Source organism: Cyprinus carpio, chromosome A7 (assembly GCF_018340385.1).
Source record: "Cyprinus carpio isolate SPL01 chromosome A7, ASM1834038v1, whole genome shotgun sequence".
In the NCBI taxonomy this organism is placed as follows: Eukaryota; Metazoa; Chordata; class Actinopteri; order Cypriniformes; family Cyprinidae; genus Cyprinus; species Cyprinus carpio.
Window position 1 is genome coordinate 41,607,333 of NC_056578.1, and position 18,661 is coordinate 41,625,993.

Here is an 18,661-nt window from a genome sequence, read left to right on the forward strand (position 1 = left end):
TGTCCCTTTTAATCAATAGTTTATGTAATATAAAGAAAATCCAGGTGTATTCGAGGATAACCAGCTGAAGGGTTATAGCAGGTTATGCTTGAAAACTTACCATGAAGAATGTCTTTCCGAGACTCAAATGCCATGAATCTCACAAACGTTTTCAAATACAGTTTTTCCTCCTCACAAATGCTCATTGTATCAACCTGCTAAGTTTGAAATCGTGTCCCGGTGGGCTGATAAAAACCTGACCTTGAATAAAATGCTAGTAGTCAGTCAGCCAATCAGGTTGAAGCATGTGGATTTTGTGGCATTTTTACATTCAATACGCATCAAACGGTTGGTGGACGTGTCGCCTGAGGCTGAAAACCAAACGCTGTTTGTGAGGCAAACCAGTCTGAGGATTGCAGTGGACACATGACGCATCAGTTGATATGTGTAAAAGTGAGACAGTGGCTTGGAACAGCTAATCATCACTTATTATTAAGGTCATTAAGAGATTAAAATGTATCTAATTAATTAAATATTGTTCCAATTGATTAATCAAACTTATTGCAAATTAATCACACATCAATTTGGTCCGAGAAATGACCCCCCAAAAGATAATTTGTGTTCGATGAGAAAAACATTGACAGACATTACATAAAAGCTGCTTTAGAATGAAATATTTTGATTCAACATTGCACAAATAATAATAATAAATGTGTATTAATGGGTTTATTAAAAAAATTATATTAAAATATGAAATTATTTTTTGTCATTGAAATTAAAAAGTGCCAGTAGGTGGCGGTGGTCTTTATGAATGAGTCTCTGAATCATTGACTCACTTGATTTCTTTAAACAGCTGATTCAGTCAGAAACGAAGCAAGTGACAGTCTATATGAACAAGTCACTGAATCTTTGGGTCATTCGTTTCGTTCATTTGGCTGATTCAGTCAGAAACTAAGCAAATGGCACTGATTCATTGACTCAGTCGATTTGTTCAGTCAGCTCATTCAGTCAGAAAAAAAGCAAATGACTGCCTATATGAATGAGTCACTGAATCATTGGCTCACTCGATTCGTTAAATCTGCTGCTTCACCCTGCATTCACTTCAGAAGGGCTCATCCCTATGCCCTAATCCAGGGTTATTCAAATCTTACCCTCGAGGGCCAGTGCACTGCAGAGTTTAGCTCCAACCCTGATCAAACTCACCTACCTGTGATTTTCTAAGTGTGTTTGATCAGGGTTGGAGCTAAACTCTGCAGTGCACTTGCCCTCGAGGGTAAAATTTGAATAACCCTGCCCTAATCCCCTCGAAGGGTTTATCCTCAGGAGTGAGATCTTTGAAGGGTTGGAGGGTGTAGGGGACCAAACAGCTGTTCCTTAAAGTGTCCTTCTGCATCATCATCACGTGCCCACACGGAGGTGCTGCCATCATGCAAAGAATCTACACAAAGGATCATTGGAGCCCGAAGTGTCCATCAGTTGTAAACTTTGAAATCCTTCATACCGAAGGGCCCTTTGAAGTGGCCAGTTTTGAGCACTTCGGTTTGGAATGACCCTTCAGTATGGGGGCCATGATTGTTTTCATTCCAAAGTGCCCTTCTTAGGGTGATATATCCAGTTTGGAACACACCGTCAGTCAGAAAAGAAGCAAGTGACTGCCTATATGAACAAATCACTGAATCATTGTCTCACTCAATTCTTTCAATCGGCTGATTGAGTCAGAAATGTAGCAAGTGCATGTCTTTATGAATGAGTCATTGAATCATTCGCTCACTCAGTTTGTTCAAAACTTTGGATTCATTTAGTTAAAAAATGTTTTTTTGCTCTAAGACCTGCAACGGTTCTGCTGTGGCTTTGTTTGGAACCATTTTCATTGGTGAAATTGAACAAAAACAGACAAAACTGTGTCTAAAATGTAACACAATATTAGCTTCATGTTTTTTGAACTATCAAATCATTATCACATTTGTAATCGTGCAAATATTTGGGGAAAACAGCTGTCTTTCTCATATGATATTGCTAAACTATATCATATGACATTAATTAAGACAAAAACTCACACGGGGCATTTTCTGCCATCGTATCTTGAATTATAGGGCATGTAACTGCATTCATAGGCTACATCACACAGTTAGTCGTCCTGCATCATTCATCAGCAACTGCATCAATGTAAGATAATAGACACGTCTGAGTGGGACAGGTTTTTTAGTAATTAATAACACCATATTACTGCATAAAATCGACAGCACTATTTATTATTATTATTATGTTTGACTTCACCAGAAGAGAAACGGACCGGGAGCGTGAGGCAGATAAAGCATCCTCTTTGATGCAGTCGTTATGGAGAGCAGCAGGAGGAGGAGAGCAGTGGGTGTTTTTTTAATGATGTCCGTGTTTGTCAGGATGAATGATCCCCTGTGTTTCTCAGTCAGCTGTCTGTTTAAAAATAGCTTTAACTTGGGTGAAGAGAAACTCTCACCGTCCTGAGGCTCCTATCGCTCTGAGGACATTATGCGGCGTGAATAATCGCCAGCGTTATTAAAGTTTCCGTGGAGTTAAGAGGTTCGCTTTGACGCTGTTTTCTCCAGACCTGCGTGTAGTTTGTCTTCAGACACTCAGAGAACAAAGACCATTTATTCAGATGTTGTGTGTGTATTAATATTACACACAGGGCCCAAAATTAACAATACAAGAAACCTAGTGCCAGTAAAACTTGCCTTTGGAAAGTAAATAAAATAGTTGGCCAATAACTCTGTAAGGAAATGCAACATTTAGGCAGTTTATTAATTCAGTTAAGTGTGTATATATATATATATATATGTATATATATATATATATATGTATATATATATATATGTATATATATATATATATACACACACACACACACACACACACACACTGTATTATATTTTTTTTTATACACACACACACACATTTTGGATCGTCAATGTTATTCATTTACTTAATCAGCAAATCATGCAATTAGTTAAAATTTAAGGATTTTTTTTTTGTTTGTTTTTTTTAAGATGATTCATCCAAATATCAATAGTTAGTTAGTTATCCAAACATCATAATACTAATTTAATAAAAATGCAAATATTCATTACCAGTCATAAAAACACTGTGTAAATATTACTGAACATTTTTTCTCAATTAATTCATTGACAAAAGTAAACTGTTTGGTTGTTTGTTTTTGAACCAGACCATTTCCGTTTTAATTTCGGATGTTGGATGTTATTGTTTTTTTTTTTATTTTATCATTCAATTAATTAAATTTTTATAAATTTTGACAAATATTTTAATTTTTTTAGTTTTTTAGGTTTTTGTTTAAAAACCCTTTAAGTGCATAACTGTATGCATGCATGTATTTATTATTATTTTTTTTGATAATTTGTTCATTTTTATTTTATTTTATTTATTTATTTTTTATTTTTTAATTCAAGCCATTTAATAAACCATTTAATAAAAATCCAAAGTCCAGTTTCATTGCTCCTTAAAAAAGGTTCTGTATTCATCCACTAATAGCAAGTCAATGTTGGATCCTGACAACACTCACATTCAAAACATGCTTCTGGTTAGAGTAATATATTCCTAATTAAAATGTTTTTGTTCAGCGGTCACTTTCATTCAAGGCTTACACTGCGTTCAAAGCAAACATGTATTTTAGTTTAATCAAACCCATCATCTATGTTCTTCTAGTGACAGGAACACTCAAAATTAATTAACTTGGCTTTTAAGAGTGTCGTTTTTCAGATCGGGACACCCAAGCGTGGAGCACAAACACCTGTTTCTACGCGTCTTCTGCAAAATTCACACTTCGTTTCCACCCACAATTCTGCAAACTTCATTTTCCACCGCCGCAGCCATCAGCGCGTGTCACGCTCACACTTTCTGACGAGGCCGTCACACTCTTCATGCTAATTAATTGAAGCGGTAATTTTAAACTCAATCTGCCTTTGAATTTCACAGCTGGTGATTTGAGCTTCAGACTCGGCCAACATCTGCTTTCATACAGCGATCACTGATTTAAAACAGATCAGCTCTGTGTGAGGCGTCTACATCTTCAGTCCATCCTCTGTTCATCATTCGGTTTCTTGTGCAAAATAGTAAACGAATAGTGAACATGAAAATACACCTGAGACTTATAATGCTCAAATAATAAAATACATAGCACAAACAAATAGAGTGTGAAACTGTGCAGTTTTAATTGCATACAACTATTCTTATTTATCCTTTTCAGGAATGAAATCAGCGTTATTTTAGTATTATTTAAATACTATTATAGTCTTTATTAATATTATTATTTTTTTATTAGCTTTTTTAATATTTTGTGTTTCATTTAAATTTTAGTTAAAGTTTTAGTAGTTTTGTTATATGATTATCACTTTTTTATTTCTTGTTTAGCATTAATATATTTTTATTTCAGTTTAAGTTAAAGTAATTTAGTACTTCAACTTGTTTATTTCATTTAGTTGCCAAAGCAACATTTCTGTTTTTCCTTTTTTAGGTTTAATTTTTTGCGCATGCAACTTCATGCTAATAATCTATTATTTTAGTATTACTTATATACTTCTATTATATACATATTATATTTGTTATTTATATACTTATATACTTTATATACTATTTTTTTTTTTAATTTTTGATTGTTTATTTTTAATTGCATGCAAATATTTATTACATGCAAATTTTAATCGCATGCTAATAGCTTTTCAGTGTTGAAATCAATTAGTTTTATATTTCCAGTTTTCATTTTATTTTAATTTTTATTTTAAATTATTTCTATTCAGAGTTAATTTATTTTTATTTCAGTTGCAGTTTTAGTCATTTTAGTATTTCAACTTATACTTTATTATTTCAGTTAGTTGCTAAAGCAACTTTTATAATGTTTAATATTTTGGTTTTATTTAATTTTAGCTTTATTTCATTTACTATAAACAAATTTTCATCATTTTAGTTTTCGTTAACAATAACAAAACTGATCAAAATGACATATAGCTGTCAACAATTTGCTAATGATAACGATTACAATGTTTATAACACTGTCTTTGGTCAAAATAGCAAATTGTTGATTCATTATTAGTTGTAATGCAAAAATTCAACATTTCTATTTCCTCAATGCTAACTGGACATCACTCGCTTGAGTCCCAAAGCATCATAATTGTTGGTAAAGATGCAGTCAGCAACACATTTGACATGCGCAACTAGTCAAATACAATCTTTGACTGCAAGATCAAGATAGTTTATCTGAAGAGGCGCTAACAGGAGCCACTAAAGAGTGAAATAAATGCGATCTAAAGATGGCTACCATCAGCCGGAATCAAGCCGCATTAACATTCAGGCACCAGCAGAGACAGACCTGCCTGCTATTTATTTTTATCTGTTCCCTTCCCTCGCTCTTCCTCTGAGAGACTCAATAATTCATGGCTTACACACACACACACACAGGCCTCGCTGCTCTTTACTCGTGTGGTGAGGAGAAGAGTTTCTGCACAATCACAACGATGATCAGAAGCTCTTAGACTGAAGGCCGGTCCTCCAAGACATTAAACCCCCTCGCTTTGACTAAATCTACAAACATCACGGGTGAGGCTGCGCCTGTTGAGATTAGTGAAATAGATTGTGTCAGTGGTGAATAATTAGTATTTTTATTGGAAATTCAAGCTAAAAATGTTTTTATGCACTACTGTTCAAAAGTTTGGGGTCGGTAAGATTAAAATAAGTCTCTTCTGCTCACCAAGGCTGCATTTATTTGATCAAAAATACAGTAAAAATTTGAAATATTATTTCGATTTAAAACAGTTGTTTTCTATGTGAATATCTGTTAAACTGTAACTTATTTCTGTGATCAAAGCTGAATTTTTAGCATCACTACACCAGTCTTCAGTGTCACATGATTTTCAGAAATCATTCTAATATGCTGATTTGCTGCTCGAGAAACATTTCAGATTTGTATCAATGTAGAAAATAACAATTGTGATACATTTTATTTTTCAGGATGCTTTAATGAATAGAAAGTTGCTGCATAAACGTATTTTTTATTTATTTATTTATTTTCAGAAATAGTAAAAAAAAAATCTTACTGACCCCAAACTTCTGAACGGAAATGTATGTTAAATAACCACTTTCTTTTTAAACTTGAAAACAAAGAGAAAGAAAATAATAGAATCCTTAGAAATTACAAAACCAGCAAAAAACTATAAAAACAGTAACACTGTCATAACCAGGCGTGATATGATAAGATTCTGTCCACAACCTGATAAAATCACTCACAAATCACAACCAGTACATAATCAAATTAATCAAATTAATAGTTATTATTCAAAACTCATACTCTGTGACTTATGCAGTGTTTTTCCGGGAAAACACTTGAACTCAATTTGAACGTTCTTCCTTTTCCATTTATTTTCAAGGTAAATGATCCATAGTATCTGTCATTATGACCATTAAGGGCACACAAAATATTATTCAAAAACTCAAATGAAACCTTTTTGACGTTATAAAAACTCAATCAGTACCTGATCTGTCAACTGTGAAGTTGCATAAATGCTGTAGACAGCATTATAAAAACAGAATTGGGAACTAAATGACCAGAATGCAAAACTAAATCACAAAAGGAATTTTCAAAAGGAACCAATTTGTACAATTTAATTACTATTATGCACACAACAGGTACTAATATGCACCCTTTAGGGGTAAGTGAGGTACAAATGTGTACTTTTGAATGGGTTTTGCTTTTGTACCTGATTTCCTGAGAGTGTTTGGAAGTAAGAAGTGTTGCAAACCTCATTTGGTGTCGACTTTAACCAACCATTGATCCAACAAACCAGCAGTAACCAGCTCAGAAACTCCTCATCTCTACACAGAGATGTCTGTGAAAAGACAACCCAATGTACTTTTCTGTATTCATTTTTTACCTGTATTTTTTCCTGTATATACCTGTATAGACTTATGAATTGCAGTTGGTTGTTTTAGGGTTGATTTTAACATTTAATGTCCCTGAATTTCTCTATCATCGATCGTCTCTCTTTTGAGCAGGGCACTGGATGAATCTTTTCCCCTGGGATCGGTAGGATGTGATTAATGTAAATGATGTGTTTCCAAAGGCTCTTTTGCACCAAACACAAGTGCGGTTTTCAGTAGAAACTATGGATTCCTGTGGAGCTCTTCACAATGGAGACCAGCGTTCGCTTTGTAGATTCACCTATCACATCAACACAGAGTCTGTATTCTGTGCAATAGTTAAATAAAACATTGAATTATAGATACAGGACTGAAGGTGCATTAGCCTTGCACCAACTACTGCTTTTGTTCAGTTCGATTAATGCTTGAATTGCCGCTTCATTGTGTTTGGTGTGAAAGACCTTGAGAGTGTCAAATTTTCTGCTTGATACTAAAGCGGTTGCTTTTCTTTGGGTTTTCAGCTGCAGAAAAGGGAGCGTTCGTGTCGATATTTTGTCCAGGTATTTTCCTCTTTATATTTACGCCGCTTTCATCCTCACATCTTCATTCGCACCCAGCTCATGTTCCTTGTGTTTTTGTGAGGTCCTTTTGTTGTCATTTGAGGCCTTGAGAAAATTAAACCTCCACCTTTGCAAATTACTCATAATAATCCACTCGCTCTTAAACGCTTCCATGAGCGAACGCACCCTTGCGATCACAGAAACACACTTGTGAAAAGAAGTGCACTTTAGCATGCTTTTATTGTGGAAATAATATGATTTAAAAGAACATACTTAAGTGTGAACTGCTAATTGCAATTAAATGGAAATGTATCAGTTTCAATTTATGTAAAATGCAATTACCTGAACTTTAGAGTGCTTTTAACCCAATCTGTTTTATTTAAAGCGCTATCTAAATAAAAAATAAAAATAAAAGGTGACCCACTTAAGTAGGACTTAAGTAAGTAGGACTTAAGTACATCTTTATATGTAATTTCATAATTACTTCTATTGTTTTTGAAACATGGTTAATGTACTGACAAGCATATTATGATCAACTAAAATTTGCTTTAATGTTATTTCTATTGAAACTTGTTCTTTTTTTAAGAAAGTTTTGTTCTTTTAAAATCTATTTTTTATTTTTAATGTAATGTTGAATGAGTTAAAAGTGCTTTAGTTTGCTAGTCAACACAACAGAATAAGTGTGCTTATTTAAAGCACAACAAACTTTTATTAAAACAACTTTAAAGTAAAACTTTTAATTTGACATTATTACAAAGGTCACTTTTTAAAAGTGTACTTAAGTGAAAGTCATGAAAGTGTCTCTCTTTAAGTCACTTAAGTGGCCTTTATTTCATTAACATTATATTATCTGCAAGTGGCGTTTATTTAATTAAAATTATTTTTTGTGGTACTATTGTATTGCACATTCGACACAATTAAGCGCACTTGTTTTTCACACATTTTCAAAGGCAAATGTGATTATCGGTTATACTACTAATTTTATTTTTAGGTGAAAATCAAATTTTGTTCACGGCCTCATTATTACCCATAACTCTGTGTTTTGCATCAACGAGAGCAGCTGTGCTTATTATCTAGTATAGGTCACATTTGTAAGCTATAGGTTTGAATTAATTCAGTGTTGTACAGAAATGAAGGCTTGAGAAGCACAGCTGGTCTCAGATCAGCAGTCGCCTGCAGCTTTTTGCTTGAGCTCCGCTGCTGCTTCTGCACCCTGTCAGGTCATGTGACTGTCAGCCTTCCCAGCATGCACTTGACGTTGGTTGAGCAACAGCTGTCTTGACCCGTCAGAGGTCACATAGACTTGATGAAGTGTGTGTTGAATGTGATGTGTGAGGCGAGTGTGTTAGTTCAGATGTCAGAGATCACGGCCGCTGCTGCACACACTTCGTCTTTTTGATTCAGTGATGTGTTTTCAGACTAGAGCTTACAGTGTGAATCCAGATCGGTTTGGTTGATGTCAGTAATTCACATGAACTGAACCGTTGCAAGCAAGCTTGTGGAAACAGAACGTAACTGTGGAAGTGATGGTGTGAAATATATTAGTGTCCTATGTATAATTCACTGAGAACCGAGGAAATTGTAGTTATCATTGTCAAGCGTTATTGGAAATAGAGCCAATAATGTGCAGGTGAGACCTCAGTCTCTTATGCCAGTTTGTTTGCAAGTGTGACCTGGAAAAACACTAGGTTTTTAACAGAGTTCGCAGGCTGTGAAGGTTACTTCATGATCTAGTGTGTATTTAGTTTGAAGCAGTATTATTTTAATATTATTATTTATATGCTGTTATAGTTTTTTTTTTTTTTTTTTTTTTTTTTTTTTGAAATAGGTTTTATTTGTATATTTTCTTTTTTCATTTACATTTTGATTTAGTTTTTAATAATTTTGTTACATGTTTTTGTCATTGTTATTTTTTTGTTGTTCATTATAAATGCTACTATTTATGTTACATTTAAATTTTATTTTAGTTTTAGTTCAGTTTTATTTTATTTTTTTTTTTATTTTTTTATTTACAGTTAGTAATTTTAATACTTCAACTTATTTCAGTTAGGTGAATTAACAAAATGTTTTTAATAGTTTTAGTTAACAATAATAACACTGTGTTCACTTGAATTCAGTTTGTTTTATGAAGTAATAATAATAATAATAATACAAATAAATAAACAAACAAATAAAAAGCCACATCTGCATTTGTGACTAAAGGAAATAAGAAGTAAATTAATACATTAATATTTTATTCACCAAGGATGCATCAAATTGAGCAAATGTGAGAATAAAGACATTTATAATGTTACAAAATATTTCTCTGTTCTTTTAAACTTTCTATTCATCTGTGAATCCTAAAAAAAATAAAATGTATCACAGTTTCCACAAACAATATTCACAGTACAACTATTTTCAACATTGATGATAATCAGTATATTACAATGATTTCTAAAGGATCACGTGAAACTGGAGACTGGAGTAATGATGCTGAAAATTCAGCTTTGATCGCAGAAATAAATTACATTTTAACATAGACTCACATGGAAACAGTTTTCAAATAAATGCAGCCTTGGTGGGCAGAAGAGACTTCTTTCAAGAACATTACCAACCCCAAACAGCAGTGTATATGCATCATAAAATCCAGATTCTAAGCTTTTTAACAATTAATGACAAATTTGTCGATTATCAGTGAACTGAACTCAAGTTTTGTTCCAGTGAGCTTGAAAACATTGCACAAATGTGAACTTTTTCTTGATGCTTTGTACGTGTTATGTTTGTCAGAAAACATCTCATACATACCAACCAGAAAAGCTTTGGTCTATTATTCCTGATGCTAAGAATTTGATGATTTGCTTTCGCTTGTCAGTAGACCATGTGCACTGAAAACACAGTTGTTCTGGACAGAAAGAGCAGCAGTGGATTTCCACTGAGAGGCGAGGAGTGCAGAGAGTTTGATTATTTTTGTTTCGTGCTCCAGCGCAGAGTTTGACTTATTAATAACAGTGATGGATCGATACCCGACCTGATCCCGCGTTAAGAATAGATTCCTAGTGCTGTGTTCAGAAACCAGAGCTCAGTGTACATTACGGGTACAGAGTGTGCTTTTCTGAGGAGAAATGGGTTTGATGTTTAAACTATTGATGCCCTTTCACAATCAATAAACGACCCGCAACAAACTGAGCCGATGTTGTTCTGAAGGAAAGAGATGAAGAGATCGCCCGTCTGGATGAAAATGACTGGATTATTCTGTATATTTCTCAGTCTGTATGCCCACTGCAGTCTTCTTTTCCAATTTACGCAAAAGGTTATTATTAGAATATGGGAATAGTATTATACAAAACAATTAGCAGAACAGTTTTATTCATTACTATTAATGGCATTGTACACGGAAAGCATTGTTGTTAAGTCGATAAAAGAGTCTGCTGAATATAAATGTAAATGCACTTGTAAACTACAATATGCAAAAGTATCCTGTTAAGTTTAAATAGCTGCGCAAATGGAAATTGCAATCATGAGCAAATGATGTTTCTGTCCTATAAGGATTGCAAAAGGATCATTTTTGAAAAATGCTCGTTTCCCAAGCAATTATATTGCTTGTGCTGCGCTGAAAATCCTTGACTTAATTTAGTGTTCAAAAATGACCAGCCATTACGCTATATTATCACCAAATCTTGGATTCAGTCTTTTTGTCAGTTTGTTTTCTTTCAGTTAGCACAGGTTTTGTATTTCTTTTTGGAACTTAAAAAAAGTAAAAAAATAAATAAAAAAAAAGTTTTTTTAGACTGAAACATTTTACTTTTGAATAACTTTTAGCGTTTTCTAAATCTTTGAACTCATTATTGTTAGTGATTTGGACATGAATGACCAATAAACACTGCAAACCCAATATGCATGTTTTAGTTTGATTCACTGACATATCTTTAATATGATTGTCTCTTCGTGAATAGCAATTTAAAACCATGTCTTAATGTGAAGAGAGGCTGATGAGATGTAAAACGAGTTTCCAAAACAGTTTTCAGATCGTTCATACAGTCTGTCATTAGTGGATACTTTAGTGACCATGCAAATGAGTTAATAGTTTTTGCATTTGTGGATAAGTTTAAAGCCTTCATCGACACTCGCGAGCGCAGCAGCACTTTAGTGTCTTGTTTTATGTGCTGCTGCTGTTCAGTATCATAAATTATTAACTGTTAAACAAATCATTTAATGATGCTGAGAGCTGCTTTGTGTGTTTATAGTTGCCTAAACGCCGTTTTACTGTGAGACTAAGAGCTTCTACAGTATTTTACATCATTCAAGTTCAAGTTATGGATTGATATTTACGATATACGATATTTACAATAATATTTCAAAGACTTTAACATATCAAATCCTTTTCTTTTATCTTAAAGCAACAGTTCACCCAAAAATAAGAATGTGCTGAATATTTACTCACTCTCAGGTCATCCAAGATTAGGATGAGTTTGTTTCTTCATCAGGTTTGGAGAAATGTAGCATTGCATCACTTGCTCACCAGTGGATGCTCTGCAGTGAATGGGTGCCGTCAGAATGATGGATTTGTTTCAGCTTCAAGACATTAGCTGATTGTTAATCTGGAGTGGTGTGGATTGCTTGTGGATTATTGTGATGTTTTTATCAGCTGTTTGGACTCTCATTCTGACGGCACCCATTCACTGCAGAGGATCCATTGGTGAGCAAATGATGCAATGCTACATTTCTCCAAATCTGATGAAGAAACAAACTCATCTTAATCTCAGATGACCTGAGGGTGAAAACATTTTCAGCAAATTTTTTTGGGGTGAACTATTCCTTTAAGGATACATTATTAAACCACAAATTTGTATTTTTTGGAGCTTGTTTTCTAGATTTATTTTACTAGCTGAGTAGATTTTAAATAGTTTGCATGTGTCTGTTTGGATGAAGACAGTGATAAATTCTCATTTTCATATTTTCTTAATTTTTTTAAATTTACTTTTTTTAATGCAAGCTGTTGCTATGCAGTTGCTAGGGTGTAAAGCTTGTTGCTATTTGGTTGCTAGGGTGTTCTGTGTTGCTAGTCATTCTGAGATCTTAGAAAAGCAGCAGCTCATTTCTCCTCAACACATTGCTCAATTTACGTTGTTTTTCCTGTCGGAGACTGCAGTTTAATCTGACTGCTGCGGTTTGGCACGCGGCGGCTGGTTTCTGCCTGACGGGTCGTTAATTAATGGTCTTTAATGGCGAATCAGTGTTTAACAGGATGTGATGTTTTAAAGATGAACGTGACCTTCCTTGAGCCCAGTGTGACGATGCTGAAAGAGAGACGGACACACAGAGCATCTGCTGAGTTATGAGCTGCTGAGATCAGTGCTGTCTGTCGGCCAGGATCACACACACACACACACACACACACACACAAGAGAGACGGACACACACACACACACACACACACACACACACAACATCACACACACACACACACACACACACACACACACACTGCACAGAGTAAAGGAGTTGGTTTCCAACAGTAAGTCTGTTGAAAAGGACATTATGGGTGGGCCTGGGATCTAAATGCACAAAATCAATCTGGATAAAATAGACAGCATGTATTAAAAACACAATATGAATGTTCTACTACTGTCAGTGTGATTGACCACACACACACACACACACACACACACACACACACACACACACACACACACACACACACACACACACACACACACACACACAAACACACATGCATTCTCTTCTTATTTTTCCTCAGTACGTCTTTGAAAAAGTGCAATATGAGTCGAACTGGTGTCTATATGCACAGCATGAAAGCTGCATGCAATATGTGCTTTAAAATTAGAACTTATATTAAAAACACTATATGAGTTTTCTTTCATAACTATCGGATTGATCAGCGACACACACACACACACACACACACACACACACACACACACACACACACACACACAAAGCTGTAATGCAGGCTGGAAGTCATTTGTATGTATGAGAAGGACCATCTTAGACGAGCGAGAGCAGAATGTGAAACACACACGTTTATATTTCAGGAGTTGTTGGAGTTTCTGGTTTCTTCTTCATCTCCTCTGCTGTGTATGGTGATGATGATGATGATGATGGTGATGATGGTGATGATTATGATGATGATGATGATTCAGTCCTGTATGTCCTGTGCTGCTGAAAATCTGAGGCTGAAGCTGTCAGGAGAACTGTCTGGAAGTGACAGAAAGAACAAAAATAAGTGCGCATATGCAGCCTATTTTTAGGGCCGTTGAGATGTCTTGTATTGTCATATTATCTTTGTGACATTTACGCACTTTTCCTCTGCTACAGTATGTGGAAAACACACTCTTCTAAGTGTAATGTGAACATATAATTGTAAATAAAATAACAAATAATAATAAACAAAACATTAATAAATACAATATTTGTATTAGTAGTAGAAGTAGTCATAGTAGACGACGACAACAACAATAATAATATTCGTCAATATTTTATATATTTTATATTTATTAGTATTAATAATCAATAAAAATATAAATATATTTATTTTGTTTCGGAGTGAGAGATTTTCTCTGTAGTTCTGTTTTATTTATTTATTTATTTGGATTTGTATGATAGTCATAGAAAATAAATTTTTATTTAGATTAAATGCTACTAAATAACAACACCAATAATAATAATAATGATAATAATAATAATAATAATAATAATAATTAGTAGTGGTAGTAGTATTAGTATTTATTTTATTTTTGTATTTTTTTTTAGGTTATTTATTTATTTATTTATTTGGATTTGTATGCCAGTCATAAAAACAAAAAATAAACAACAAATAAAAATTAAAACAAATAACAAAAAAAATAAAACACTAATAAAAAAAAAAAAACAAAACAAAAAATAACAAAAACTAAAACACAACAAAAAAAAAAAAAAATAAAATCAAATACAAAAAAAAATAAATACAATAAATAAAAAAAATAACAAAAAAATTAAAAACAAACAAAAAAAGCAAAAATAATAAAACAAAAATAAAAAAAAACATATAAAAAAAAAAAATCAAAACAGATAAAAAAAAAAAACAATAATAAAAAATAAAATAAAAAAAAAAAAAACAATAATAAAAAATAAATTTGAAAAGCAAAAAAAAAACTAAAAAAAACAAAAATAAAAAATAGCAATAAACACACAAAAAAAAAAAAAATACTAAAATAAAAAAAATATCAAAAAAATATATAATAATGCAACAATTAAAAATAAAACAAAAAAAAACACTAAAAATAAATAATAAAAAAATAAAAAATAAACTCATAAATTAAAAAAAAAAAAAAAAAATAAACAAAACAAAAAAAAGAAAACATCATAAAAAAAAAACAAACAACAAAAATAAATAATATAAAAAAAAAAACAAAAATAACAAACAAAAAAAAAAAATAAAAAAAAGAAAAATAAAAAAAAACAAAAAAAATCAAAAATACATAAAACAAAAAATAAAAAAAACAAATTCATAAAAAAAAAAAAAATAAAAAAAAACAAAAAAATAAAAAACAACACAATTAAATAACAGAAAATTAAAATACACAAAACATAAACAAAAACAAAAAAAAAAAATAAAAAAAAACAATAAAAAAAAAAACAAAATAAAAAAAAAAAAACAAAATACAAAATAACAAAAAAAAAAAATGGCCTCAGAGCACTCAATCAAGGAAAGCACATGAGGCAAACACGTAAATTGAAATAATGTAAAATACACCCAAATAACTCAGAACAAGTCATTGTCAATAACAAAAAAAGTAATCTTTATAGCACTAAAAATAAAGTCGCCTATGTTACAGCTATAGACCAATTGTCAAATATCAGTAAAAACAAACTAAAAGAAGCGAAACTGTAGTGTACGCTACAGCTGCAGGCGCATAAAGTAAACATACACATACACGAACACCGTGGGTCAAATTCATAAATACTACGTGACCGGTCAGAATACATGAACAATCTCCGAATACACAGATTGGAGCGACTCAATCATCTGCCTACAACAGGCAATGGGGAAAAGAGAAGAACACCAAAAGAAAAGGGAACTACAAAAAGTAAAAAAGAAATAGCGATTGAATCCACGGTGCAGATGCCCAAACGTAGCAAGAACATTAAGGCATGGCATACTAGTGAGGAATAAAATCGTAAATAGGACGCTAAAATACTTACAGCTAAAAAGGATAGAGCGTCCTGAAGAGTGCATAAAATAACAGAAGATGCATATGTGATTTCATATTCATACAAACAAAATAAAATTTATTAAAAACAATACAAAAAAAATCACTAAAAAAAAAAAAAAAAAAATTAAAAAAACAAAAAAGCAAAAAACTAATAAAAAAATAACAAAATAAAAAAAAAAACCAAATAATATAAATAAAATAAACAAATAAAAATAATAAATACAATAAAATATAATCAAAAATATATAAAACATAACAAGACCCCAGTATGTGGAAAAAATAATAAAAAGTAGTCAAATGTGAACATATAATGGTAAATAAAATAACAAATAATCAATAAACCAAAACATTAATTAAAGTACAATATTTGTATTAGTAGTAGAAGTAGTTCATAGTAGGACGACAAACAACACCACTAATTCATATGCGTAACATATTGTATATATTTTATATTTATTAGTAATAACAATCAATAAATATCATAAATATATTTATTTGTTTCGGGAGGTGAGAGAGGTTCTCTGTAGTTCTGTTTTAGTTATTAGTTATGTGATTTGGACTGATAGTCATAGAAAATAATTTTTATTTAGATTAAATGCGTACTAAATAACAAATAACCAATACTAAATAATAATGATAATAGAATAATACTAATAATTATCTAATACTAATTAGTAGTGTTAGTAGTGATTAGTAGCTATTTATTTTATTTTTGTATTTTTTTTTAGGTTATTTATTTATTTGGATTTGTATGCCAGTCATAGAAAATTTATTTTTATTTAGATTAAATGCTACTAAATAACAACACCAATAATAATAATAATAATAATAATAATAATAATAATAATAATAATAATAATAATAATATATTTTTTTTTCGTGTAGTAGTATTAGTATTTATTTTATTTTTGTATGTTTTTTAGGTTATTTATTTATTTTAAGGTCTTGATTATCCACATTGAAAATTGTTTTCTCTCTCTCTCTCTTGCTCTCGTCCGCATTAGTTATTCACTTTTATTTTATTTTGTAAGGCGGCTCATAAAGCAGACATTTCTATTTAGATCGTCTCATGTGTGTGGTGTCGGATCAAGCTCTCAGTTTTACATTTGTTTCTAATGTTCTGCTAATATGTTTACCTCCTGAATCCTTTAAACGGCTCATCTGCATCACAGATCTCCTCACAATCCGTATGCATTCATCTCATCTGCACAGACGAGACGTTTAAATTAACTGTGAACCTGCAGTCAGCACCACATGTTTTCTGTATGAATATGCATTGCGTGATTCGTGATGATTTATATGTCGGTGTGAACTGGCGAGTGTTTGTCCTGATTGTGTCGCTCTGAGCTCAGGCAGCCTGACCTGGGATCAGTGTTTAATCTGCTGGTGTTCCCGCTGGACTTTGTGAGGATCTGAGGTCAGGTGCTGCTAAAGCTGCTCGCGGGAGGATCGAACCTGTGTAAGCCGAGAGACAGACCGTTTCAGTTCGGCCTGAGCCGGTTCAGAGCTGCCACGGATTACAGAGACATTTCAGAGCACACACCCACAGAGCAACAGTAGATTAGTGTGTTAATGACAAATATATGTGTTTGTGTGTGTGTGTGTGTGTGTGTGTGTGTGTGGCTCCTCCAAACCACCGAAACACACTTCAGTCTGAGGGATTATTTCAAGCATGCAGCACTGCTATGGGTTACTTAATAAAGCTGTAACTTTGTCTATAAAAGTGTGAGAACCTTATTTAAATGTGTGTATTTAGGATTCATAAAATGCTGCCAAATGAACCTAAGCCTTTTTTTTTTCATAAAATCTTTAAAATTTAAATATAGAATTATCAGAAACTTAAACAAAAATGTTAAACAAATATACCTTAAATGAATGTAAACTATTAAAAGTTGTATTTGGATTATAATATAATATAAATAATATAATATAATATTATATAATATATTATAATATAATATAATATAATATGATATAATATAATATAATATAAAATACACATTTCACTACAATAAATCTAAAATAAAATATAAATGCAGCATTTATCATTTTCATTTAATTAAGTTAAAGCACTAAAATTACTGACTGAATAAATACAATTTAAAAATTAAATAAAACTTTTATTTGTATATATATATATAATAATATATATATATATATATATGTATGTATATATATATATATATATATAATTATTTTTATTTTTCAATTATTTATTTATTAAACAATCCCTCAAATACTGATAGGAATTGTGTTTCAGTAGTTTTTTGGTACTGGCTTTTGGTATCATGACTTTACATTAACATTAATTTGTTCTCATATTTTTGGCCATCTATTGCAACAAGGCGTGTTTAAAAAAATGCATAACCATGAATGAGATTTGAGAGCTGCAGATTTTCAGTGAATAATGTTTTAAATTTAATCATGAAGCTTCTTCAGAGCATCTTTTGTGTGAGCAAAGAGACATGCAGTGGAAGAAAGAACAGTTAGAAGCAAGTCTGTTTGATCTGTTCTTACAGCATCTTCTTCCTCTTCAGTGCCTTTGAGTCTAAACTGAAGTTCTCTGTCTTCATGAGATCGCTGGCCGCACTTGTTTAGGCTTGGGCTGATTAGCATTCCCGCAGTGTTTTTGGCCCGTAGCGTTTTAAATGTTTAATTGGCGGTGCTGCTGTTGAGTGGAGTGATGAGGTTTTGATGATGGAGGTTAAACATCATTAATAGGCTGAACGATCGCCACAGCTGTAGATCTGTTTCTGAGCCTCCGCTTCTTACCAAAAACACAGGCCGCAGTCGCAGAAGTGTCGCGTTTCTTACTGATTTCAACAACTTGATATCTGGCATCACAGAGAGCCAGAGGCAGGTTCTAAATGACTGTGTGTGTGAGAGAGTGTGTGTGTAGCCATCTTTCATGTCATGACAGTGTTTTGGACATTGTTTCATATGAAGGTTCACAAATTTTCTTATCTCATTCACTAAGTCTGTGTATGAACTCCCGATCCATCCATCCATCAGAAATGTTTGATTCTG

The 18,661-nt window shown here is 32.3% G+C and overlaps 1 protein-coding gene across 1 annotated transcript in view; it reads left to right on the forward strand.

Annotated features, from left to right (window-relative positions):
* LOC109049531 (adhesion G protein-coupled receptor L3-like) overlaps positions 1-18,661 on the forward strand; it is a 133,313-nt gene that overhangs the window by 52,211 nt on the left and 62,441 nt on the right. The window contains exon 8 of the mRNA XM_042761400.1: positions 7,404-7,442. Within this exon, the coding sequence (XP_042617334.1) occupies positions 7,404-7,442 (39 nt within the window). The remainder of the gene's footprint in view (positions 1-7,403; positions 7,443-18,661) is intronic.